The sequence below is a fragment of the Coregonus clupeaformis genome, unplaced genomic scaffold, assembly GCF_020615455.1.
Source record: "Coregonus clupeaformis isolate EN_2021a unplaced genomic scaffold, ASM2061545v1 scaf0002, whole genome shotgun sequence".
Classification (NCBI taxonomy): domain Eukaryota; kingdom Metazoa; phylum Chordata; class Actinopteri; order Salmoniformes; family Salmonidae; genus Coregonus; species Coregonus clupeaformis.
This window is the reverse complement of record NW_025533457.1, coordinates 1,922,770-1,948,888: the sequence shown is the minus strand read 5'-3', so window position 1 is coordinate 1,948,888 and position 26,119 is coordinate 1,922,770. Positions and strand designations below refer to the sequence as shown.

Below are 26,119 nucleotides of genomic sequence, written 5' to 3'. Positions count from 1 at the left end.
GCAGAGACTCTAACCCTGTAGCAGAGACTCTAACCCTGTAGCAGAGACTCTAACCCTGTAGCAGAGAGACTCTAACCCTGTAGCAGAGAGACTCTAACCCTGTAGCAGAGAGACTCTAACCCTGTAGCAGAGAGACTCTAACCCTGTAGCAGAGAGACTCTAACCCTGTAGCAGAGACTCTAACCCTGTAGCAGAGAGACTCTAACCCTGTAGCAGAGAGACTCTAACCCTGTAGCAGAGAGACTCTAACCCTGTAGCAGAGACTCTAACCCTGTAGCAGAGACTCTAACCCTGTAGCAGAGACTCTAACCCTGTAGCAGAGACTCTAACCCTGTAGCAGAGACTCTAACCCTGTAGCAGAGAGACTCTAACCCTGTAGCAGAGAGACTCTAACCCTGTAGCAGAGACTCTAACCCTGTAGCAGAGACTCTAACCCTGTAGCAGAGACTCTAACCCTGTAGCAGAGAGACTCTAACCCTGTAGCAGAGACTCTAACCCTGTAGCAGAGAGACTCTAACCCTGTAGCAGAGACTCTAACCCTGTAGCAGAGAGACTCTAACCCTGTAGCAGAGAGACTCTAACCCTGTAGCAGAGACTCTAACCCTGTAGCAGAGAGACTCTAACCCTGTAGCAGAGAGACTCTAACCCTGTAGCAGAGAGACTCTAACCCTGTAGCAGAGAGACTCTAACCCTGTAGCAGAGAGACTCTAACCCTGTAGCAGAGAGACTCTAACCCTGTAGCAGAGAGACTCTAACCCTGTAGCAGAGACTCTAACCCTGTAGCAGAGAGACTCTAACCCTGTAGCAGAGAGACTCTAACCCTGTAGCAGAGACTCTAACCCTGTAGCAGAGACTCTAACCCTGTAGCAGAGACTCTAACCCTGTAGCAGAGAGCTCTAACCCTGTAGCAGAGAGACTCTAACCCTGTAGCAGAGAGACTCTAACCCTGTAGCAGAGAGACTCTAACCCTGTAGCAGAGAGACTCTAACCCTGTAGCAGAGAGACTCTAACCCTGTAGCAGAGAGACTCTAACCCTGTAGCAGAGAGACTCTAACCCTGTAGCAGAGAGACTCTAACCCTGTAGCAGAGAGACTCTAACCCTGTAGCAGAGACTCTAACCCTGTAGCAGAGACTCTAACCCTGTAGCAGAGACTCTAACCCTGTAGCAGAGAGACTCTAACCCTGTAGCAGAGAGACTCTAACCCTGTAGCAGAGACTCTAACCCTGTAGCAGAGACTCTAACCCTGTAGCAGAGAGACTCTAACCCTGTAGCAGAGAGACTCTAACCCTGTAGCAGAGAGACTCTAACCCTGTAGCAGAGAGACTCTAACCCTGTAGCAGAGAGACTCTAACCCTGTAGCAGAGAGACTCTAACCCTGTAGCAGAGACTCTAACCCTGTAGCAGAGAGACTCTAACCCTGTAGCAGAGAGACTCTAACCCTGTAGCAGAGAGACTCTAACCCTGTAGCAGAGAGACTCTAACCCTGTAGCAGAGAGACTCTAACCCTGTAGCAGAGAGACTCTAACCCTGTAGCAGAGACTCTAACCCTGTAGCAGAGAGACTCTAACCCTGTAGCAGAGAGACTCTAACCCTGTAGCAGAGAGACTCTAACCCTGTAGCAGAGAGACTCTAACCCTGTAGCAGAGAGACTCTAACCCTGTAGCAGAGACTCTAACCCTGTAGCAGAGAGACTCTAACCCTGTAGCAGAGAGAGACTCTAACCCTGTAGCAGAGAGACTCTAACCCTGTAGCAGAGACTCTAACCCTGTAGCAGAGACTCTAACCCTGTAGCAGAGACTCTAACCCTGTAGCAGAGAGACTCTAACCCTGTAGCAGAGAGACTCTAACCCTGTAGCAGAGAGACTCTAACCCTGTAGCAGAGAGACTCTAACCCTGTAGCAGAGAGACTCTAACCCTGTAGCAGAGACTCTAACCCTGTAGCAGAGAGACTCTAACCCTGTAGCAGAGACTCTAACCCTGTAGCAGAGAGACTCTAACCCTGTAGCAGAGAGAGCTCTAACCCTGTAGCAGAGACTCTAACCCTGTAGCAGAGAGACTCTAACCCTGTAGCAGAGACTCTAACCCTGTAGCAGAGAGACTCTAACCCTGTAGCAGAGAGACTCTAACCCTGTAGCAGAGAGACTCTAACCCTGTAGCAGAGACTCTAACCCTGTAGCAGAGACTCTAACCCTGTAGCAGAGACTCTAACCCTGTAGCAGAGACTCTAACCCTGTAGCAGAGACTCTAACCCTGTAGCAGAGAGACTCTAACCCTGTAGCAGAGAGACTCTAACCCTGTAGCAGAGAGACTCTAACCCTGTAGCAGAGAGACTCTAACCCTGTAGCAGAGAGACTCTAACCCTGTAGCAGAGACTCTAACCCTGTAGCAGAGAGACTCTAACCCTGTAGCAGAGACTCTAACCCTGTAGCAGAGAGACTCTAACCCTGTAGCAGAGAGACTCTAACCCTGTAGCAGAGAGACTCTAACCCTGTAGCAGAGAGACTCTAACCCTGTAGCAGAGAGACTCTAACCCTGTAGCAGAGAGACTCTAACCCTTTAGCAGAGAGACTCTAACCCTGTAGCAGAGACTCTAACCCTGTAGCAGAGAGACTCTAACCCTGTAGCAGAGAGACTCTAACCCTGTAGCAGAGAGACTCTAACCCTGTAGCAGAGAGACGCTAACCCTGTAGCAGAGAGACTCTAACCCTGTAGCAGAGACTCTAACCCTGTAGCAGAGAGACTCTAACCCTGTAGCAGAGAGACTCTAACCCTGTAGCAGAGACTCTAACCCTGTAGCAGAGAGACTCTAACCCTGTAGCAGAGACTCTAACCCTGTAGCAGAGACTCTAACCCTGTAGCAGAGAGACTCTAACCTCCTGTCTCTCTCTTAGTCTGTAGCAGAGACTCTAACCTCCTGTCTCTCTCTCTTAGCCTGTAGCAGAGACTCTAACCTCCTGTCTCTCTCCTAGCCTGTAGCAGAGACTCTAACCTCCTGTCTCTCTCGCTCTCTCTTAGCCTGTAGCAGAGACTCTAACCTCCTGTCTTTCTCTCTTAGCCTGTAGCAGAGACTCTAACCTCCTGTCTCTCTCTTAGCCTGTAGCAGAGACTCTAACCTCCTGTCTCTCTCTGTTAGCCTGTAGCAGAGACTCTAACCTCCTGTCTCTCTCTCTCTTAGCCTGTAGCAGAGACTCTAACCTCCTGTCTCTCTCTCTCTCTTAGCCTGTAGCAGAGACTCTAACCTCCTGTCTCTCTCTTAGCCTGTAGCAGAGACTCTAACCTCCTGTCTCTCTCTTAGCCTGTAGCAGAGACTCTAACCTCCTGTGTCTCTCTCTCTCTCTCTTAGCCTGTAGCAGAGACTCTAACCTCCTGTCTCTCTCTCTCTCTCTCTTAGCCTGTAGCAGAGACTCTAACCTCCTGTCTCTCTCTCTCTCTTAGCCTGTAGCAGAGACTCTAACCTCCTGTCTCTCTCTCTCTCTGTTAGCCTGTAGCAGAGACTCTAACCTCCTGTCTCTCTCTCTCTCTCTTAGCCTGTAGCAGAGACTCTAACCTCCTGTCTCTCTCTCTCTCTTAGCCTGTAGCAGAGACTCTAACCTCCTGTCTCTCTCTCTGTTAGCCTGTAGCAGAGACTCTAACCTCCTGTCTCTCTCTCTCTCTCTTAGCCTGTAGCAGAGACTCTAACCTCCTGTCTCTCTCTCTGTTAGCCTGTAGCAGAGACTCTAACCTCCTGTCTCTCTCTCTCTTAGCCTGTAGCAGAGACTCTAACCTCCTGTCTCTCTCTCTGTTAGCCTGTAGCAGAGACTCTAACCTCCTCTCTCTCTCTCTCTCTTAGCCTGTAGCAGAGACTCTAACCTCCTCTCTCTCTCTCTCTTAGCCTGTAGCAGAGACTCTAACCTCCTGTCTCTCTCTCTTAGCCTGTAGCAGAGACTCTAACCTCCTGTCTCTCTCTCTCTCTCTTAGCCTGTAGCAGAGACTCTAACCTCCTGTCTCTCTCTCTCTCTCTTAGCCTGTAGCAGAGACTCTAACCTCCTGTCTCTCTCTCTGTTAGCCTGTAGCAGAGACTCTAACCTCCTGTCTCTCTGTTAGCCTGTAGCAGAGACTCTAACCTCCTGTCTCTCTCTCTCTCTCTCTTAGCCTGTAGCAGAGACTCTAACCTCCTGTCTCTCTCTCTGTTAGCCTGTAGCAGAGACTCTAACCTCCTGTCTCTCTGTTAGCCTGTAGCAGAGACTCTAACCTCCTGTCTCTCTCTCTCTCTCTCTTAGCCTGTAGCAGAGACTCTAACCTCCTGTCTCTCTCTCTCTTAGCCTGTAGCAGAGACTCTAACCTCCTGTCTCTCTCTGTTAGCCTGTAGCAGAGACTCTAACCTCCTGTCTCTCTCTCTCTCTCTTAGCCTGTAGCAGAGACTCTAACCACCTGTCTCTCTCTCTCTTAGCCTGTAGCAGAGACTCTAACCTCCTGTCTCTCTCTCTCTCTAGCCTGTAGCAGAGACTCTAACCTCCTGTTCTCTCTCTCTCTCTTAGCCTGTAGCAGAGACTCTAACCTCCTGTCTCTCTCTCTCTCTCTTAGCCTGTAGCAGAGGCTCTAACCTCCTGTCTCTCTCTCTCTTAGCCTGTAGCAGAGACTCTAACCTCCTGTCTCTCTCTCTCTCTTAGCCTGTAGCAGAGACTCTAACCTCCTGTCTCTCTCTCTCTTAGCCTGTAGCAGAGACTCTAACCTCCTGTCTCTCTCTCTCTTAGCCTGTAGCAGAGACTCTAACCTCCTGTCTCTCTCTCTCTCTCTCTCTTAGCCTGTAGCAGAGACTCTAACCTCCTGTCTCTCTCTCTCTCTCTTAGCCTGTAGCAGAGGCTCTAACCTCCTGTCTCTCTCTCTCTTAGCCTGTAGCAGAGACTCTAACCTCCTGTCTCTCTCTCTCTCTCTTAGCCTGTAGCAGAGACTCTAACCTCCTGTCTCTCTCTCTCTCTCTTAGCCTGTAGCAGAGGCTCTAACCTCCTGTCTCTCTCTCTGTTAGCCTGTAGCAGAGACTCTAACCTCCTGTCTCTCTCTCTCTCTCTTAGCCTGTAGCAGAGACTCTAACCTCCTGTCTCTCTCTGTTAGCCTGTAGCAGAGACTCTAACCTCCTGTCTCTCTCTCTCTCTCTTAGCCTGTAGCAGAGACTCTAACCTCCTGTCTCTCTCTCTCTCTCTTAGCCTGTAGCAGAGACTCTAACCTCCTGTCTCTCTCTCTCTCTCTTAGCCTGTAGCAGAGACTCTAACCTCCTGTCTCTCTCGCTCTCTCTTAGCCTGTAGCAGAGACTCTAACCTCCTGTCTCTCTCTCTCTCTTAGCCTGTAGCAGAGACTCTAACCTCCTGTCTCTCTCTCTGTTAGCCTGTAGCAGAGACTCTAACCTCCTGTCTCTCTGTTAGCCTGTAGCAGAGACTCTAACCTCCTGTCTCTCTCTCTCTCTCTTAGCCTGTAGCAGAGACTCTAACCTCCTGTCTCTCTGTTAGCCTGTAGCAGAGACTCTAACCTCCTGTCTCTCTCTCTCTCTCTTAGCCTGTAGCAGAGACTCTAACCTCCTGTCTCTCTCTCTCTCTCTTAGCCTGTAGCAGAGACTCTAACCTCCTGTCTCTCTCTCTCTCTCTCAGCCTGTAGCAGAGACTCTAACCTCCTGTCTCTCTCTCTCTCTCTCTTAGCCTGTAGCAGAGACTCTAACCTCCTGTCTCTCTCTCTCTCTCTTAGCCTGTAGCAGAGACTCTAACCTCCTGTCTCTCTCTCTCTCTTAGCCTGTAGCAGAGACTCTAACCTCCTGTCTCTCTCTCTGTTAGCCTGTAGCAGAGACTCTAACCTCCTGTCTCTCTCTCTGTTAGCCTGTAGCAGAGACTCTAACCTCCTGTCTCTCTCTCTCTTAGCCTGTAGCAGAGACTCTAACCTCCTGTCTCTCTCTCTCTCTCTTAGCCTGTAGCAGAGACTCTAACCTCCTGTCTCTCTGTTAGCCTGTAGCAGAGACTCTAACCTCCTGTCTCTCTCTCTTAGCCTGTAGCAGAGACTCTAACCTCCTGTCTCTCTCTCTCTCTTAGCCTGTAGCAGAGACTCTAACCTCCTGTCTCTCTCTCTCTCTTAGCCTGTAGCAGAGACTCTAACCTCCTGTCTCTCTCTCTCTTAGCCTGTAGCAGAGACTCTAACCTCCTGTCTCTCTGTTAGCCTGTAGCAGAGACTCTAACCTCCTGTCTCTCTCTCTCTTAGCCTGTAGCAGAGACTCTAACCTCCTGTCTCTCTCTCTCTTAGCCTGTAGCAGAGACTCTAACCTCCTGTCTCTCTCTCTCTCTCTTAGCCTGTAGCAGAGACTCTAACCTCCTGTCTCTCTCTCTCTTAGCCTGTAGCAGAGACTCTAACCTCCTGTCTCTCTGTTAGCCTGTAGCAGAGACTCTAACCTCCTGTCTCTCTCTCTCTTAGCCTGTAGCAGAGACTCTAACCTCCTGTCTCTCTCTCTCTTAGCCTGTAGCAGAGACTCTAACCTCCTGTCTCTCTCTCTCTTAGCCTGTAGCAGAGACTCTAACCTCCTGTCTCTCTCTCTCTCTGTTAGCCTGTAGCAGAGGCTCCCTTCAAGTTTGACATGGAGCTGGATGATCTACCCAAAGAGACCCTGAAGGAGCTGATCTTTGAAGAGACGGCACGCTTCAAAGCAGTCTGCAGGTCCTAACCCATACACACAGGTACAAACAGCATATTCAAATCCCAACCCACTCTACAGTAAAAACAACAGAACAAATATTAGACTGGTAGGGGATCATGAAATCATTATTTACAGCGCTTTTAAAATCCCAACCCACTCTACAGTTAAAGCAACAAGAGGCATGTCTGCCTGGGCGTTCTGGAAGCCAGCTTTGACTGTACTCTGGATCAGACATGACGCAAGAATGTAGACTTTATTCACAATTCTCTTAGCACCTGTCTAATCATCTCAGATCTCCACAAATGCGTAGCGTCCAGGGGTCCATTTGGGAGGGTCCAGGGGTCCATTTGGTAGGGTCCAGGGGTCCATTTGGGAGGGTCCAGGGGTCCATTTGGGAGGGTCCAGGGGTCCATTTGGGAGGGTCCAGGGGTCCATTTGGGAGGGTCCAGGGGTCCATTTGGGAGCGTCTAGGGGTCCATTTGGGAGGGTCCAGGGGTCCATTTGGGAGGGTCCAGGGGTCCATTTGGGAGGGTCCAGGGGTCCATTTGGGAGGGTCCAGGGGTCCATTTGGGAGGGTCCAGGGGTCCATTTGGGAGGGTCCAGGGGTCCATTTGGGAGGGTCCAGGGGTCCATTTGGGAGGGTCCAGGGGTCCATTTGGGAGCGTCTAGGGGTCCATTTGGGAGGGTCTAGGGGTCCATTTGGGAGGGTCTAGGGGTCCATTTGGGAGGGTCTAGGGGTCCATTTGGGAGGGTCCAGGGGTCCATTTGGGATTGAGTGGAGTTGCAGAGTCAGGAGCTCATCAGTAACTAAAGCGATAATAGTTTTTCTAACTAATGACAGACAGCAAGATAACCTGTTTAACGCCACCCCTCCATAGTTGGCATGGCTGTCGTTTGTGAGCAGATCCTCCAGTGTATACCGCTGGGTGCAAACTGATGAAATAGTGTACATTCTACCCACACAGGCGAGAATCGGTCGTCCCAAACATGCGCACCCAATCGGTCGTCCCAAACACGCGCACCCAATCGGTCGTCCCAAACATGCGCACCCAATCTTCTTCCCCCAGACAAGTGCAGTACATCACCTGTAATGAGAGAAGGGGAGAACACAGACGCCCTGAATCCCTAATCAACACCTAGGCCTAGACCCTATCTCCCCGATCTGATCTGAGAGGATAGGAAAGCTATATGATGGAAGAACGTGAACTACTGCCGGGGTTTTGTAGTGATGGAGTAGAGTGCCTCTGCACCAGAGTATCACCCCTCAGGAGACTGAAAAGATATGTCATGGGTCCCCAGATCCTCAAAAAGTTATACAGCTGCCCCGTCGAGAGCATCCTGACCGGTTGCATCACCGCCTGGTATGGCAGCTGCTCGGCAACAGAGGGTAGTGCGTACAGCCCAGTACATCACTGGGGCCAAGCTTCCTGCCATCCAGGACCTCTATACCAGGCGGCGCTTCCATCCATGACCTACAGTGCCTTGCAAAAGTATTCATCCCCCTTGGCCTTTTTCCTATTTTGTTGCATTACAACCTGTAATTGAAATACCTGAAATCTAAATAAAAATCTAATGGACATACACAAAATAGTCCAAATTGGTGAAGTGAAATGAAAAACAAACACTTGTTTCAAAAAATTCTAAAAAATAAATAACGGAAAGGTGGTGAGTGCGTATGTATTCACCCCCTTTGCTATGAAGCCCCTAAATAAGATCTGGTGCAACCAATTACCTTCAGAAGTCACATAATTAGTTAAATAAAATCCACCTGTGTGCAATCTAAGTGTCACATGATCTGTCACATGATCTCAGTATATATACACCTGTTCTGAAAGGCCCCAGAGTCTGCAACACCACTAAGCAAGAGGCACCACCAAGCAAGCGGCACCATGAAGACCAAGGAGCTCTCCAAACAGGTCAGGGACAAAGTTGTGGAGACGTACAGATCAGGGTTGGGTTATAAAACAATATCAAAAACTTTGAACATCCCACTGAGCACCATTAAATCCATCATAAAAAATGGAAAGAATATGGCACCACAACAAACCTGCCAAGAGAGGGCTGCCCACCAAAACTCACGGACCAGGGAAGGAGGGCCTTCATCAGAGAGGCAACAAAGACACCAAAGATAACCCTGAAGGAGCTGCATAGCTCCACAGCGGAGATTGGAGTATCTGTCCATAGGACCACTTTAAGCCGTACACTCCACAGAGCTGGGCTTTACGGAAGAGTGGCCAGAAAAAAGCCATTGCTTAAAGAAAGAAATAAGCAAACACGTGTGGGAGACTCCCCAAACATATGGAAGAAGGTACTCTGGTCAGATGAGACTAAAATTGAGCTTTTTGGCCATCAAGGAATTCGCTATGTCTGGCGCAAACCCAACACCTCTCATCACCCCGAGAACACCATCCCCACAGTGAAGCATGGTGGTGGCAGCATCATGCTGTGGGGGTGTTTTCCATCGGCAGGGACTGGGAAACTGGTCAGAATTGAAGGAATGATGGATGGAGCTAAATACAGGGAAATGATTGAGGGAAACCTGTTTCAGTCTTCCAGAGATTTGAGGCTGGGATGGAGGTTCACCTTCCAGCAGGACAATGACCCTAAGCATACTGCTAAAGCAATACTTGAGTGGTTTAAGGGGAAACATTTAAATATCTTGGAATGGCCTAGTCAAAGCCCAGACCTCAATCCCATTGAGAATCTGTGGTATGACTTAAAGATTGCTGTACACCAGCGGAACCCATCCAACTTGAAGGAGCTGGAGCAGTTTTGCCTTGAAGAATGGGCAAAATCCCCGTGGCTAGATGTGCCAAGCTTATAGAGACACATCCCAAGAGACTTGCAGCTGTAATTGCTGCAAAAGGTGGTTCTACAAAGTATTGACTTTGGGGTTAACGCTCAAGTTTTCTGTTTTTTTGTCTTATTTCTTGTTTGTTACACAATAAAAAATATTTTGCATCTTCAAAGTGGTAGGCATGTTGTGTAAATCAAATGATACAAATCCCCCCAAAATCCATTTTAATTCCAGGTTGTAAGGCAACAAAATAGGAAAAATGCCAAGGGGGTGAATACTTTCTCAAACCACTGTGTGTGTGTGTATATATATATATATATATATATATATATAGTTGAAGTCGGAAGTTTACATACACTTAGGTTGGAGTCATTAAAACCCGTTTTTCAACCACTACACAAATGTCTTGTTAACAAACTATAGTTTTAGCAAGTTGGTTAGGACATTTACTTTGTGCATGACACACGTAATTTTTCCAACAATTGTTTACAGACAGATCATTTCACTTAATTCACTATATCACAATTCCAGTGGGTCAGAAGTTTTACTGTGCCTTTAAACAGCTTGGAAAATTCCAGAAAATGATGTCATGGCTTTAGAAGCTTCTGATAGGCTAATTGACATAATTTGAGTCAATTGGAGGTGTATCTGTGGATGTATTTCAAGGCCTACCTACAAACTCAGTGCCTCTTTGCGTGACATCATGGGAAAATCAAAAGAAATCAGCCAAGACCTTCACAAGTCTGGTTCATCCTTGGGAGCAATTTCCAAGCGCCTGAAGGTACCACGTTCATCTGTACAAACAATAGTACGCAAGTATAAACACCATGGGACCACGCAGCCGTCATACCGCTCAGGAAGGAGACGCGTTCTGTCTCCGAGAGATGAACGTACTTTGGTGCGAAAAGCGCAAATCAATCCTAGAACAACAGCAAAGGACCTTGTGAAGATGCTGGAGGAAACAGGTACAAAAGTATCTATATCCACAGTAAAACAAGTCCTATATCGACATAACCTGAAAGGTCGCTCAGCAAGGAAGAAGCCACTGCTCCAAAACCGCCATAAAAAAGCCAGACTACAGTTTGCAACTGCACATGGGGACAAAGATCGTACTTTTTGGAGAAATGAAATAAAAATAGAACTGTTTGGCCATAATGACCATCGTTATGTTTGGAGGAAAAAGGGGGTGCCTTGCAAGCCGAAGAACACCATCCCAACTGTGAAGCACGGAGGTGGCAGCATTATGCTGTGGGGGTACTTTGCTGCAGGAGGGACTGGTGCACTTCACAAAATAGATGGCATCATGAGGTAGGAAAATGATGTGGATATATTGAAGCAACATCTCAAGACATCAGTCAGGAAGTTAAAGCTTGGTCGCAAATGGGTCTTCCAAATGGACAATGATCCCAAGCATACTTCCAAAGTTGTGGCAAAATGGCTTAAGGACAACAAAGTCAAGGTACCCCACCTCTTTAAGGAATACCTGGGATAGGATAAAGTAATCCTTCTACCCCCCCCATGGTTTCATGGCAACAGTAGAACAGGAGAAGGCCCTTTCCTGAAGATGCTGGAGGAAACCGGTACAACATCTACAGTGAGGGAAAAAAGTATTTGATCCCCTGCTGATTTTGTACGTTTGCCGACTGACAAAGACATGATCAGTCTATAATTTTAATGGTAGGTTTATTTGAACAGTGAAAGACAGAATAACAACAACAAAATCTAGAAAAACGCATGTCAAAAATGTTATAAATTGATTTGCATTTTAATGAGAGAAATAAGTATTTGACCCTCTGCAAAATATAACTTAGTACTTGGTGGCAAAACCCTTGTTGGCAATCACAGAGGTCAGACGTTTATTGTAGTTGGCCACCAGGTTTGCACACATCTCAGGAGGGATTTTGTTCCACTCCTCTTTGCAGATCTTCTCCAAGTCATTAAGGTTTCGAGGCTGATGTTTGGCAACTCGAACCTTCAGCTCCCTCCACAGATTTTCTATGGGATTAAGGTCTGGCTAGGCCACTCCAGGACCTTAATGTGCTTCTTCTTGAGCCACTCCTTTGTTGCCTTGGCCGTGTGTTTTGGGTCATTGTCATGCTGGAATACCCATCCACGACCCATTTTCAATGCCCTGGCTGAGGGAAGGAGGTTCTCACCCAAGATTTGACGGTACATGGCCCCGTCCATCGTCCCTTTGATGCGGTGAAGTTGTCCTGTCCCCTTAGCAGAAAAACACCCCCAAAGCATAATGTTTCCACCTCCATGTTTGACGGTGGGGATGGTGTTCTTGGGGTCATAGGCAGCATTCCTCCTCCTCCAAACACGGCGAGTTGAGTTGATGCCAAAGAGCTCGATTTTGGTCTCATCTGACCACAACACTTTCACCCAGTTCTCCTCTGAATCATTCAGATGTTCATTGGCAAACTTCAGATGGCCCTGTATATGTGCTTTCTTGAGCAGGGGGACCTTGCGGGTGCTGCAGGATTTCAGTACTTCACGGCGTAGTGTGTTACCAATTGTTTTCTTTGTGACTATGGGCCCAGCTGCCTTGAGATCATTGACAAGATCCTCCCGTGTAGTTCTGGGCTGATTCCTCACCGTTCTCATGATCTCAAGGCAGCTGTATTTTGCTATGGTGTATGTAAACTTCCGACTTCAACTGTGTGTGTTTGTGTGTATGTATGTACAGTGGGGAAAAAAAGTATTTAGTCAGCCACCAATTGTGCAAGTTCTCCCACTTAAAAAGATGAGAGAGGCCTGTAATTTTCATCATAGGTACACGTCAACTATGACAGACAAATGAGAAAAAAATCCAGAAAATCACATTGTAGGATTTTTTTATGAATTTATTTGCAAACTATGGTGGAAAATAAGTATTTGGTCAATAACAAAAGTTTCTCAATACTTTGTTATATACCCTTTGTTGGCAATGACACAGGTCAAACGTTTTCTGTAAGTCTTCACAAGGTTTTCACACACTGTTGCTGGTATTTTGGCCCATTCCTCCATGCAGATCTCCTCTAGAGCAGTGATGTTTTGGGGCTGTCGCTGGGCAACACAGACTTTCAACTCCCTCCAAAGATTTTCTATGGGGTTGAGATCTGGAGACTGGCTAGGCCACTCCAGGACCTTGAAATGCTTCTTACAAAGCCACTCCTTCGTTGCCCGGGCGGTGTGTTTGGGATCATTGTCATGCTGAAAGACCCAGCCACGTTTGATCTTCAATGCCCTTGCTGATGGAAGGAGGTTTTCACTCAAAATCTCACGATACATGGCCCCATTCATTCTTTCCTTTACACGGATCAGTCGTCCTGGTCCCTTTGCAGAAAAACAGCCCCAAAGCATGATGTTTCCACCCCCATGCTTCACAGTAGGTATGGTGTTCTTTGGATGCAACTCAGCATTCTTTGTCCTCCAAACACGATGAGTTGAGTTTTTACCAAAAAGTTCTATTTTGGTTTCATCTGACCATATGACATTCTCCCAATTCTCTTCTGGATCATCCAAATGCACTCTAGCAAACTTCAGACGGGCCTGGACATGTACTGGCTTAAGCAGGGGGACACGTCTGGCACTGCAGGATTTGAGTCCCTGGCGGCGTAGTGTGTTACTGATGGTAGGCTTTGTTACTTTGGTCCCAGCTCTCTGCAGGTCATTCACTAGGTCCCCTCGTGTGGTTCTGGAATTTTTTGCTCACCGTTCTTGTGATCATTTTAACCCCACGGGGTGAGATCTTGCGTGGAGCCCCAGATCGAGGGAGATTATCAGTGGTCTTGTATGTCTTCCATTTCCTAATAATTGCTCCCACAGTTGATGTCTTCAAACCAAGCTGCTTACCTATTGCAGATTCAGTCTTCCCAGCCTGGTGCAGGTCTACAATTTTGTTTCTGGTGTCCTTTGACAGCTCTTTGGTCTTGGCCATAGTGGAGTTTGGAGTGTGACTGTTTGAGGTTGTGGACAGGTGTCTTTTATACTGATAACAAGTTCAAACAGGTGCCATTAATACAGGTAACGAGTGGAGGACAGAGGAGCCTCTTAAAGAAGAAGTTACAGGTCTGTGAGAGCCAGAAATCTTGCTTGTTTGTAGGTGACCAAATACTTATTTTCCACCATAATTTGCAAATAAATTCATTAAAAATCCTACAATGTGATTTTCTGGATTTGTTTTTCTCAATTTGTATGTCATAGTTGATGTGCACCTATGATGAAAATGACAGGCCTCTCTCATCTTTTTAAGTGGGAGAACTTGCACAATTGGTGGCTGACTAAATACTTTTTTCCCCCACTGTATGTATATGCTGGGGAAAAAATATTTTGGGGATTGGAAGTGATGCAGACAATTACATTGATGGAAGTTACAATCTATCTGCAATATTAAAGCTGATCTAACACCTAAAAAAAAAAGTGAACCTATTGGTAGAATAAAAGTATTCCATAACATGCATCCTGTTTGCAACAAGGCACTAAAGTAATACTGCAAAAAATTAGCAAAGCAATTCACTTTTTGTCCTGAATACAAAGTGTTATGTTTGGGGCAAATCCAATACAACACGTTACTGAGTACCCCTCTCCATATTTTCAAGCATAGTGGTGGCTGCATCATGTTCTGGGTATGCTTGTAATCGTAAAGGACTGGGGAGTTTTTCAGGATAAAAAAAAATTCACGGAATGGAGGTAAGCACAGGCAAAATCCTAGAGGAAAACCTGGTTCAGTCTGCTTTCCACCAGACACTGGGAGATGAATTCACCTTTCAGCAGGACAATAACCTAAAACACCAAATCTACACTGGAGTAGCTTACCAAGACGACAGTGACTGTTCCTGAGTTGTCGTGTTACAGTTTGGACTTAAATCTACTTGAAAATCTATGGCAAGACTTGAAAATGGTTGCCTAGCAATGATCAACAACCAATTTGACAGAGATTGAAGATTTTTGAAAAGAATAATGGGCAAAAGTTTCACAATCCAGGTGTGGAAAGCTCTTCGAGACTTACCCAGAAAGACTCACAACTGTAATCGCTGCCAAAGGTGCTTCTACAAAGTATTGACTCAGGGGTGTGATTGGGAGTCCCAATAGGTCGGCCAGGTTTGGCCGGTGTAGGCCGTCATTGTAAATAGGAATTTGTTCTTAAATATTTTTTAAAATAAAAATATGTTTTCAATTTGTTTTCCCCTCACCCATCTACACACAATACCCCATAATGACAATCTATTTAATCAATTTAGAATTCAGGCAAAATGTGGAATAAGTCAAGGGGTATGAATACTTTCCGAAGGTACTGTGCTGGTTATGATGGAGCCATCTGCTAATCAAACATGAGATAATCAATGGCAGAATGTTAATATGTCTGTCTTACCTCCTGATGTGATTTTTAGAAGCTTGGCTCGCATTTCTGGTGTTGCTGAAAACACCCCTAGGTCCACACCACAACAGCCTGGTGTTGATGAAAACACCCCTAGGTCCACACCACAACAGTCTGGTGTTGATAGAAGGACATAGGATAAAGAAACTATCATGTGAAGTCCTTTCCCTTTAGAATATACATTTTGTTCCACAATCTCCACACATCTTTGAGTAGGTAGGTGGAACACGCAGAGCAAACTTGGTCCTTCTTACTGTGGTCTGTGCTTGTCAGACCTCTTTCTTGAAAAGGGGGAGCCAGTCTTGAGGAAACTACAGCCATCCATGTTCCCTGTGGAATCTATAAGGCAGATCTCTTTTTTTTTCTAGGTGTGGTGTGGATGCAGTGGGGAACATAGGTCACAAGGGGAGTGTCACCATAGAGAAAACATCCCTGTATTGTTCCCATTATGGCGTCTGTGAGATCATGGGTAGCGCCATTGAGGCCGTCTCCATTTTGAGGTAGTCCATTTTCTTCTTCTACTACTTCTATGAGTTGGCAAACAAACTGAAAGGGTGCATACTGCCACCTGGTGGGTGCTGTTTGAATAGGTATAAAGCTCAGATTTACTGCCACCTGGAGGGTGCTGTTTGAACAGGTATAAAGCTAAGATTTACTGCCACCTGGAGGGTGCTGTTTGAACAGGTATAAAGCTAAGATTTACTGCCACCTGGAGGGTGCTGTTTGAACACGTATAAAGCTAAGATTTACTGCCACCTGGAGGGTGCTGTTTGAACAAGTATAAAGCTAAGATTTACTGCCACCTGGAGGGTGCTGTTTGAACAAGTATAAAGCTAAGATTTACTGCCACTTGGAGGGTGCTGTTTGAACTAGTATAAAGCTAAGATTTACTGCCACCTGGAGGGTGCTGTTTGAACAAGTATAAAGCTAAGATTTACTGCCACTTGGAGGGTGCTGTTTGAACTAGTATAAAGCTAAGATTTACTGCCACCTGGAGGGTGCTGTTTGAACAAGTATAAAGCTAAGATTTACAGCCACCTGGAGGGTGCTGTTTGAACAGGTATAAAGCTAAGATTTACTGCCACCTGCAGTTACGGAATGTTTGCTCACCAGTATAATGAATTGGCTGATCCCTCCTGATGACCTGGATGGAATCATGTGATCCTTCCTTAACCAATAGGAAGTCTCACCCAGTTGACTACATCTAAATGGTGAAAGTCCTCAATGGTGCTGCCCGTGCTAATACAGGCTTTTGGCCACTAGAGGCCTCTATCGTTCTCTGAGTGTCACAGACTAGATGTTTCCACCTTTGCGCAATTCTAGAAGTAGTTTGAAAACAGCCTCTCTAATGGTGGACCCAGCCGGCCTAATGGTGGACCCAGCCTCTCTAATGGTGGACCCAGCCTCTCTAATGGTGGACCCAGCTGGCCTAATGGTGGACCCAGTCTCTCTAATGGTGGACCCAGCTGGCCTAATGGTGGACCCAGTCTCTCTAATGGTGGACCCAGCCGGCCTAATGGTGGACCCAGCTGGCCTAATGGTGGACCCAGCTGGCCTAATGGTGGACCCAGTCTCTCTAATGGTGGACCCAGCCTCTCTAATGGTGGACCCAGCCTCTCTAATGGTGGACCCAGCCTCTCTAATGGTGGACCCAGCCTCTCTAATGGTGGACCCAGCCTCTCTAATGGTGGACCCAGCCGGCCTAATGGTGGACCCAGCCGGCCTAATGGTGGACCCAGCCTCTCTAATGGTGGACCCAGCCGGCCTAATGGTGGACCCAGCCTCTCTAATGGCGGACCCAGCCTCTCTAATGGCGGACCCAGCCGGCCTAATGGTGGACCCAGCCGGCCTAATGGTGGACCCAGCCGGCCTAATGGTGGACCCAGCCGGCCTAATGGTGGACCCAGCCTCTCTTATATACTCCTGTCTAAACAAACCTTCCTTGTGCCAACTTGTGGTACGTTTTAATCAAACAACTTTGGTCAATCTTTCTCCGTAACATTACAACTAATAACACTAATAACACTAATCCTGACAAAGATATTCATAGAATACAATCTAACACCAATCAGAACATGTTGAATGCTTAATATGAAGTTAAACTAGCTAGCTAACTATTATATTCCAGAGATTAGCTAAGAGATTTTCAAAGTTGTCTCCTCACAGTAATGTTAGTGTTTGTAGCATTTGCAGCATCCAAGCTTGCTAAAATATAGAGTTTTGCAAGTAATGAACATTTGTTAAAATTAGGTTTGTACTTTATCCAACAATAATGCGCCAAATTTAAAGCTGAAACATCTCATAAAAAGGTAAATAACTCGGGTCTTTTCATGGCATCTTCGCCTGTCTTTAAATGGCATGCGCCTGGATGAGGCGACCCGAACCGATCCAGTCACCGCTCTCATCCTGACGACCAATGACGCTGATGTATTAGGCTGGCATATGCACCTAGCGGAAAAGGGGGAGTGGTTTTGGTATAGAGGAAATAAAGATTAGCTCTGGACAGGATGGATCTCTTTCTCTGTTTAACAGATCTCTTTCTCTTCTCGCTCTCTCCACAGATCAGACTCTGGACTCCTCTCTTCTCTCCACCTCTCCATCATGTGCTGTGGTTCCTCCTGTCTTCAGCGTTTCCTGTATACTCCCTACCTCCCTCCCTCCCTACCTCCCTCAGTCAGTCAGACCACCATGCTCAGGAACGGTGTCAGGAATCAACCTCTCTCTCTCTCTCTCTCTCTCTCTCTCTGTATATCTCTCTTTCTCTCTCTCTTTCTCTCTCTCTCTCTCTCTCTCTCTCTCTCTCTCTCTGTCTCTCTGTCTCTCTCTGTCTCTCTCTCTCTCTCTCTCTCTCTCTGTCTCTCTGTCTCTCTCTCTCTCTCTGTCTCTCTCTCTCTGTCTCTCTCTCTGTCTCTCTATCTATCTATCTATCTATCTATCTATCTATCTATCCCAAATGGCACCCTATTCCCTATATAGTGTACTACTATTAGAAAGCAGCGCACTATATGGGTGCCATTTAGAACACACCCTTTGGTTCTGGCGACTCTTGTTCAATCAGACATTTTGTCTTCAGTCAAATCAGTGTTGTGGTGTTTTTATGGTTAAATCCTTATTATTGCTCATGGCTGAAGCCGCGCTACACAGTTGTCGGTTTGTTTCAAAGGCTTTACGTTGTGAATGAACTTTATTTTTTATTTTCAAACTATCTGAAGCAAAACTATGATCAGGGAAATCGTAGGTGATGTCATAGATGACATCATAGATGTTGTGACAGCACTCTACCAAGAAAGACCCCACATTGATGAGATCAGCTTACTTATGCAATGACACAACACTAGCAGTATCTGGTCAGACAGAGAATAGAGATACCTAGTCAGTTACACAACTGAATGCATTCAACCGAAATGTGTCTTCCTCATTTAACCCAACCCCTCAATCAGGGTGCTCCTTAATCGACGTCCACGTCATCGGGGGGTTAACTGCCTTGCTCAAAGGCAGAACGGCAGAATGTTCCACCTCGCCGGCTCTGGGATTCAAACCAGCGACCTTTCAATTACTGGCCCAACGCTCTTAACCACTAGGCTACCAACCGCTCTCACTCTGCTCCTCCTAACGGCCTGCTCTCTCTCTCTCTCTCTCCTCCTAACGGCCTGCTCTCTCTCTCTCTCTCTCCTCCTAACGGCCTGCTCTCTCTCTCTCTCTCTCTCCTCCTAACGGCCTGCTCTCTCTCTCTCTCCTCCTAACGGCCTGCTCTCGCTCTCTCTCTCCTCCTAACGGCCTGGTCTCTCTCGCTCTCTCCTCCTAACGGCCTGCTCTCTCTCTCTCTCTCCTCCTAACGGCCTGCTCTCTCTCTCTCTCCTCCTAACGGCCTGCTCTCTCTCTCTCTCTCCTCCTAACGGCCTGCTCTCTCTCTCTCCTCCTAACGGCCTGCTCTCTCTCTCTCTCCTCCTAACGGCCTGGTCTCTCTCTCTCTCTCCTCCTAACGGCCTGCTCTCTCTCTCTCTCTCTCTCTCTCTCTCTCTCTCTCCTCCTAACGGCCTGCTCTCTCTCTCTCTCTCTCTCTCTCTCTCTCTCTTCTCTCTCTCTCTCCTCCTAACGGCCTGGTCTCTCTCTCTCTCTCTCTCTCTCTCTCTCTCTCTCTCTCTCTCTCTCTCTCTCCAACGGCCTGCTCTCTCTCTCTCTCCTCCTAACGGCCTGCTCTCTCTCTCTCTCCTCCTAACGGCCTGCTCTCTCTCTCTCTCCTCCCTAACGGCCTGGTCTCTCTCTCTCTCTCTCTCTCTCCTCCTAACGGCCTGCTCTCTCTCGCTCTCCTCCTAACGGCCTGCTCTCTCTGTCTCTCCTCCTAACGGCCTGCTCTCTCTCTCTCTCTCCTCCTAACGGCCTGGTCTCTCTCTCTCTCTCCTCCTAACGGCCTGCTCTCTCTCTCTCTCTCTCCTCCTAACGGCCTGCTCTCTCTCTCTCTCGCCTCCTAACGGCCTGCTCTCTCTCTCTCTCTCCTCCTAACGGCCTGCTCTCTCTCTCTCTCTCCTCCTAACAGCCTGCTCTCTCTCTCTCCTCCTAACGGCCTGCTCTCTCTCTCTCTCCTCCTAACGGCCTGCTCTCTCTCTCTCTCTCCTCCTAACGGCCTGCTCTCTCTCTCTCTCTCCTCCTAAAGGCCTGCTCTCTCTCTCTCTCTCCTCCTAACAGCCTGCTCTCTCTCTCTCTCCTCCTAACGGCCTGCTCTCTCTCTCTCTCTCCTCCTAACGGCCTGCTCTCTCTCTCTCTCCTCCTAACGGCCTGCTCTCTCTCTCTCTCCTCCTAACGGCCTGGTCTCTCTCTCTCTCTCTCTCCTCCTAACGGCCTGCTCTCTCTCTCTCTCTCTCCTCCTAACGGCCTGCTCTCTCTCTCTCTCCTCCTAACGGCCTGCTCTCTCTCTCTCTCTCCTCCTAACGGCCTGCTCTCTCTCCTCCTAACGGCCTGCTCTCTCTCTCTCTCTCCTCCTAACGGCCTGCTCTCTCTCTCTCTCCTCCTAACGGCCTGCTCTCTCTCTCTCTCCTCCTAACGGCCTGGTCTCTCTCTCCTCCTAACGGCCTGCTCTCTCTCTCTCCTCCTAACGGCCTGCTCTCTCTCTCTCTCTCTCCTCCTAACGGCCTGCTCTCTCTCTCTCTCTCTCCTCCTAACGGCCTGCTCTCTCTCTCTCTCCTCCTAACGGCCTGCTCTCTCTCTCTCTCCTCCTAACGGCCTGCTCTCTCTCTCTCTCTCTCCTCCTCTTCTTCTATTGTTACATCTGTTGGTTTTGTCTTCTCCTGTTCTGATCTCAGAGATTTCAAACCAGGTTCTGTTAGTTCCAGAGCTGAAACTGTCAGTCAGTCAGGGGGAGAACGATACCATGTCTTAGCCATAAGAAACAGAGCCTGCTCCTTTAAATGCACGACCCCTGACCCCTGGAACACGGAAATGAGTTAATCAAAACAAGGCACATAACAGGGGGTGTGTGCAGTAATATACTAATTGTATGCAGATCACTGATCCCAATCTTACTTTAAATTGGGACCTTCACAATGATGTGTGGCCCTTTTAAGATGTCAACACCTGTTGGATCAGTGAGAAGGGTCACAACATAAGTTCCCCAAACTACAGGAACGAATAAGGATTATTAACCGAGGCATTATCAGTAACACAAGATGTCTGCATCTCGCTAGATCTATACGCTAGTTTCTCTCTGCTACCATTACAGCGGCCATAGTTAACTAGACCGCTGGTCAGCTGGTCAGCTGGTCATGTCTAAGGTTCTTCATACCTGTTTCACACTTATTTAAGTTACCTACAGAACCATTTCAATGGAAGCTGGCTAGTTGCTAGTAGCTTGAGCTCCCAGGTCATTATTTGAGATGCTCAGAGAGAACGTTGTTCCTGCCATGCTGGCTTCTCTCTGCTGCCATGCTGGCTTCTCTCCGCTGCCATGCTGGCTTCTCTCCGCTGCCCCATGCTGGCTTCTCTCCGCTGCCATGCTGGCTTCTCTCCGCTGCCATGCTGGCTTCTCTCCGCTGCCATGCTGGCTTTTCTCCGCTGCCATGCTGGCTTCTCTCCGCTGCCATGCTGGCTTCTCTCCGCTGCCATGCTGGCTTCTCTCCGCTGCCATGCTGGCTTCTCTCCGCTGCCATGCTGGTTTCTCTCCGCTGCCATGCTGGCTTCTCTCCGCTGCCATTTCACTGGCCATAAGATCTACTGTGTTACGAAGTGGCCAAACATCTATACAACTCTCTACTCCAGTAACTGGCTCTGGTGTTCCGAGCCACATTTATCATACTTATTTCATTCCACACCATGTCGCTCAGTCTAATGCCAAGTCTCCCAGGTCATTGGTTGAGGTGCTAAGACAGAACATTCTCCCTGTAGTTCCCTTTGAGTTGTCATTGCTTTTCCTCCTAGTTTGACCAACAGCAATTGCACTTGCTTTCTATCTATGTAACGTTACAATGCCATCAACAACGTTATAATGGCATTTATATAACATTACAATGCCATAGGTTTATATAACGTTACAATGCCATGGGACCTTTAGGTCCACATTGGACTAGACGTCTACTGCACAGCACTACTGGCCCTTAACCCACCTACTGGCCCTTAACCCACCTACTGGCCCTTAACCCACCTACTGGCCCTTAACCCACCTACTGGCCCTTAACCCACCTACTGGCCCTTAACCCACCTACTGGCCCTTAACCCACCTACTGGCCCTTAACATACCTACTGGCCCTTAACCCACCTACTGGCCCTTAACCCACCTACTGGCCCTTAACCCACCTACTGGCCCTTAACATACCTACTGGCCCCTTAACCCACCTACTGGCCCCTAACCCACCTACTGGCCCTTAACCCACCTACTGGCCCTTAACCCACCTACTGGCCCTTAACCCACCTACTGGCCCTTAACCCACCTACTGGCCCTTAACCCACCTACTGGCCCTTAACCCACCTACTGGCCCTTAACCCACCTACTGGCCCTTAACCCACCTACTGGCCCTTAACCCACCTACTGGCCCTTAACATACCTACTGGCCCTTAACCCACCTACTGGCCCTTAACATACCTACTGGCCCTTAACCCACCTACTGGCCCTTAACCCACCTACTGGCCCTTAACATACCTACAGAAGGTCTGAGAGCCACTGGCCACAACCCCCACTGCAATATCTATCTATCGATCTCGATCGGCCTCTGAGTCAGTCCATGTTGTAAACCTTTCTGGTTATTGATGCCTTTCTTCTTAATGGTCTTCAACTCCAACATTTGATGTGCAGCTTTGTTTAGTGGGGGTCGTTGTGATCGCAGTACATTCTTTGTATAGTGGGGGTCGTTGTGATCGCAGTATATTCTTTGTTTAGTGGGGGTCGTTGTGATCGCAGTATATTCTTTGTTTAGTGGGGGTCGTTGTGATCGCAGTACATTATTTGTTTAGTGGGGGTCGTTGTGATCGCAGTATATTCTTTGTTTAGTGGGGGTCGTTGTGATCGCAGTATATTCTTTGTTTAGTGGGGGTCGTTGTGATCGCAGTATATTCTTTGTTTAGTGGGGGTCGTTGTGATCGCAGTATGTTCTTTAAAAAAGAATAAACTGTTTTTAGCCTTATTTTTATTTCATTTTTTGGAAAATGTTTTGTGCAAATAAAAGTTGTTTTTATTGTAAAATGAATGTTTCTATTGAATATTACTCTAGCAGCCTTTACACTCGTAAATGGCAGATTTGGACACTGATAAACGCCTAAATTGGAACGCAGTGACACTACAGTTAAATACATGACGTCAGAGCTCTTCACAGCGCTGTATGGGTTTGGACTGATAGCCGTTCTGATCATGAGCACCTCACACGACAAGAAGGTGCCCCCATCCCTCCCGGTAATTGGGCAACTTGTTGTCTGAGTGAGGGAAATGCTATAAATTAGGAGACTGTGTATTTTGAAAAATGAGACGTTGAGGATTATAATAAATACCGCTTTGATGTCAGTCAAGCGAGCCAAACACCCGTGAGTCCAAATGTGCGCTTCACATTTCCAAATCATAAAACTAATGTCACATTGTGTCCAACGTTTATGATCATTATGTTTGATGTAGTTACAAGATGACATGGCGATAGAACAAGCTTTCAAGTGATGCCCACCTGACCCAGATTGAGATTTATAACGGACCGTTTTTGGATTGCGTAAACAACAACAGTAATTGTGTGATGGCGGGGATGCAGGGATGTGTTCCAAACGAAACAACTACACGTGTTCTCTAGTTCCTCACAGCTGGGAGAGCAACAAAACAACAACTCTTCTTTGAGTCATAAAAGTGCTTAGGAACGGTGCACACTTTGGAGAGGTGTGGCCACTTGGAGACACCAGTTAGTCTCCTCACTCAATACGCTTGACATTGTTTTGTCTAATGTTGCACCTACACCACATTTAAAATGAATATTCTTATCATGTTACTGAATGTATCCAGAGTTTATTCAGATTTTGTTATCGACAAAATGCTGTGAAAAGTACAGTAAACGTAAAATGCACATAAAATCAAGAGTGTAATGTTTGGATTCAGTCTTGTGTCAGGTAAACTTTGGTCTAATGATTTTCCCATAATATCCACTGTTTCCTTTCAATTGCTACCATGCTTATGCATATGGTTTTCATATTTCTTCTGTAAGAAACATTTAAATGTAGCCCTATCCATGTAGGCCAGCTCCCACCAGTGTAAAGGGTTAAGACTTGTTGCCATGAATTGAAATACTCATCTATGTTTTGATCAGTAGAAAACCTTTAATTGTCAATTTCACTTTCAAGCAAAAAAACCCCACAAAGATCAAGTTTTGTCATTTCGGTTGGTTGTGTTTTTGAGGTTTCTGTTAGTAGCTAAACCAGACTATACACTGAGTGTACAAAACATTAGGAACACCTTCCTAATATTGAGTTGCACCCGTTTGCCCTCAGCACAGCCTTAATTCGTCGGAGCATGGACTCTACAAGGTGTCGAAAGCGTTCCACAGGGATGCTGGCCCGTGTTGACTCCAATGCTTCCCACAGTTGGCTTAATGTCCTTTGGGTGGTGGACCAATTCTTGATCCACACAGGAAACTGTTGAGGGTGAAAAACCCAGCAGCGTTGCAGTTCTTGACACAAACCGGTGCGCCTGGCACCTACTACCATACCCCGTTCAAAGACACTGAAATCTATTGTCTTGCCCATTCACCTTCTGAAAGGCACACAAACACAATCCATGTCTCAATTGTCCCAAGGCTTAAACATCCTTCTTTAACCTGTCTCCTCCCCTTCATCTACACTGATTGAAGTGGATTTAACAGGTGACATCAATAAGGGATCATATCTTTCACCTGGATTCACCTGGTCAGTCTGTCATGGAAAGAGCTGTTCCTAATGTTCTGTCCACTCGCTGTATATGTTTTGTACACAGAGGTTGAAACCAACCCTTCATGGTATGGGAATATGGTATGGGAATCTGGCTGTCATGTTGAAGGAGTTTACTTGAACAAAGCATTTCTGCTGATGTTGAAGGTGACTTCCATTTTGAAAACAACAATATCAATCTGTTATGTTGCCTCTCTGCCATGACATGTAACCTGGGAAATAAATACACTGTGTCCTGTTCTACGACTCTGGGGATATTTTCTTTTTATTTGGAAACCGAAACCTAATTCAATCGCTACGTCCCAAATGACACCCTGTTCCCTAATATAGTGCCCTAATGGGACCTGGTCCAAGGTATTGCCCTATATAGGGAACAGGGTGTCATTTGGGACGGACGCAACCCAGAAATGAGACTGTTTGTTGGTTCTCACACGACATGATCAGAACAAGCCATTTGAGTCGGAGGAAACGAGAGATGTTTAATCCTGCATTACTACATGGGATATTCTCTAACGCAGTGGTTGAATGGAACATGCTATTCCAATACTATGTAATTAATTATTATAGTATTCACTGAACAGATCCCGTTGGTTGACGTGTCCTCATCTCAGCAGATTGGACATGTTTAGAGCAAGCTACCTGTTGGTTAAGTCAATGACATTTATTTTTAAAGCCATTTTTACATCAACAGATGTCACAAAGTGCTGTACAGAAACCCAGCCTAAAACCCCACACAGCAAGCGATGCAGATGTAGACGTGGTTGACGTGTCGTCCTCCCAGCCGATTGGACCTGTGGAACAGCACTGCATGTCTGTCTAACTGGGCATGTGTGTGAGTTGGGAAATGTCACCCTTGATGCTGTTCCATGATGCAGCTGTGCCCCCCTGTAGATAAGGCTGTTCCATTATGCTGCTGTCCCACCCCCCGATATAGATGAGGCTGTTCCATGATGCTGCTGTCCCACCCCCCGATATAGATGAGGCTGTTCCATGATGCTGCTGTGCCCCCCCCCCGATATAGATGAGGCTGTTCCATTATGCTGCTGTCCCACCCCCCGATATAGATGAGGCTGTTCCATGATGCTGCTGTCCCACCCCCCAGCTATAGATGAGGCTGTTCCATGATGCAGCTGTGCCCCCCTGTAGATAAGGCTGTTCCATTATGCTGCTGTCCCCCCCCGATATAGATGAGGCTGTTCCATGATGCTGCTGTCCCACCCCCCAGCTATAGATGAGGCTGTTCCATGATGCAGCTGTGCCCCCCTGTAGATAAGGCTGTTCCATTATGCTGCTGTGCCCCCCGATATAGATGAGGATGCTCCATGATGCTGCTGTGCCCCCCCCCCTGCTTCATTCAAGGCTCTTGGTTGGCAAGGTAACAGGGAACTCCACCAGCTCTCAGAAGAATAACAGAGAGGAGAGGAGTTTGAAAATGTATGCACTCACTAACTGTAAGTCGCTCTGGATAAGAGCATCTGCTAAATGACTAAAATGTGAGGAGGAGAGGAGAGGAGAGGAGGAAGAGGAGAGGAGGAGGAAGAGGGGAGAGGAGGGGAGAGGAGAGGAGGAAGAGGGGAGAGGAGAGGAGGGAGAGAGAGGAGGAAGAGGGGAGAGGAGAGGAGGAAGAGAGGAGAGGAGGAAGAGAGAGGAGGGAGAGGAGGAGGAAGAGGGGAGGAGGAGGAAGAGGGAGAGGAGAGGAGGAAGAGAAGAGAGGAGAGGAGGAAGAAGAGAGGAGAGGAGGAGGAAGAGGGGAGAGGAGAGGAAGAAAAGAGGAGGGGAGAGGAGAGGAAGAAGAGGGGAGAGGAGGAAGAGGGGAGAGGAGAGGAGAGGAAGAAGAGGGGAGAGGAGAGGAAGAAGAGAGGAGAGGAGGGGAGAGAAGAGGAGAGGAAGAAGAGGGGAGAGGAGAGGAGAGGAAGAAGAGGGGAGAGG

The 26,119-nt window shown here is 47.4% G+C and overlaps 1 protein-coding gene across 1 annotated transcript in view; it reads left to right on the top strand.

Annotated features, from left to right (window-relative positions):
• mapk1 (mitogen-activated protein kinase 1) overlaps window positions 1–17,594 on the top strand; it is a 57,949-nt gene extending 40,355 nt beyond the window's left edge. Inside the window, exons 7-8 of the mRNA XM_041835948.2 lie at window positions 6,561–6,690; window positions 17,371–17,594. Of these exons, the coding sequence (XP_041691882.1) occupies window positions 6,561–6,677 (117 nt within the window). The 3' untranslated portion in view covers window positions 6,678–6,690; window positions 17,371–17,594. The remainder of the gene's footprint in view (window positions 1–6,560; window positions 6,691–17,370) is intronic.
• The last annotated feature ends 8,525 nt before the right edge of the window (window positions 17,595–26,119 follow it).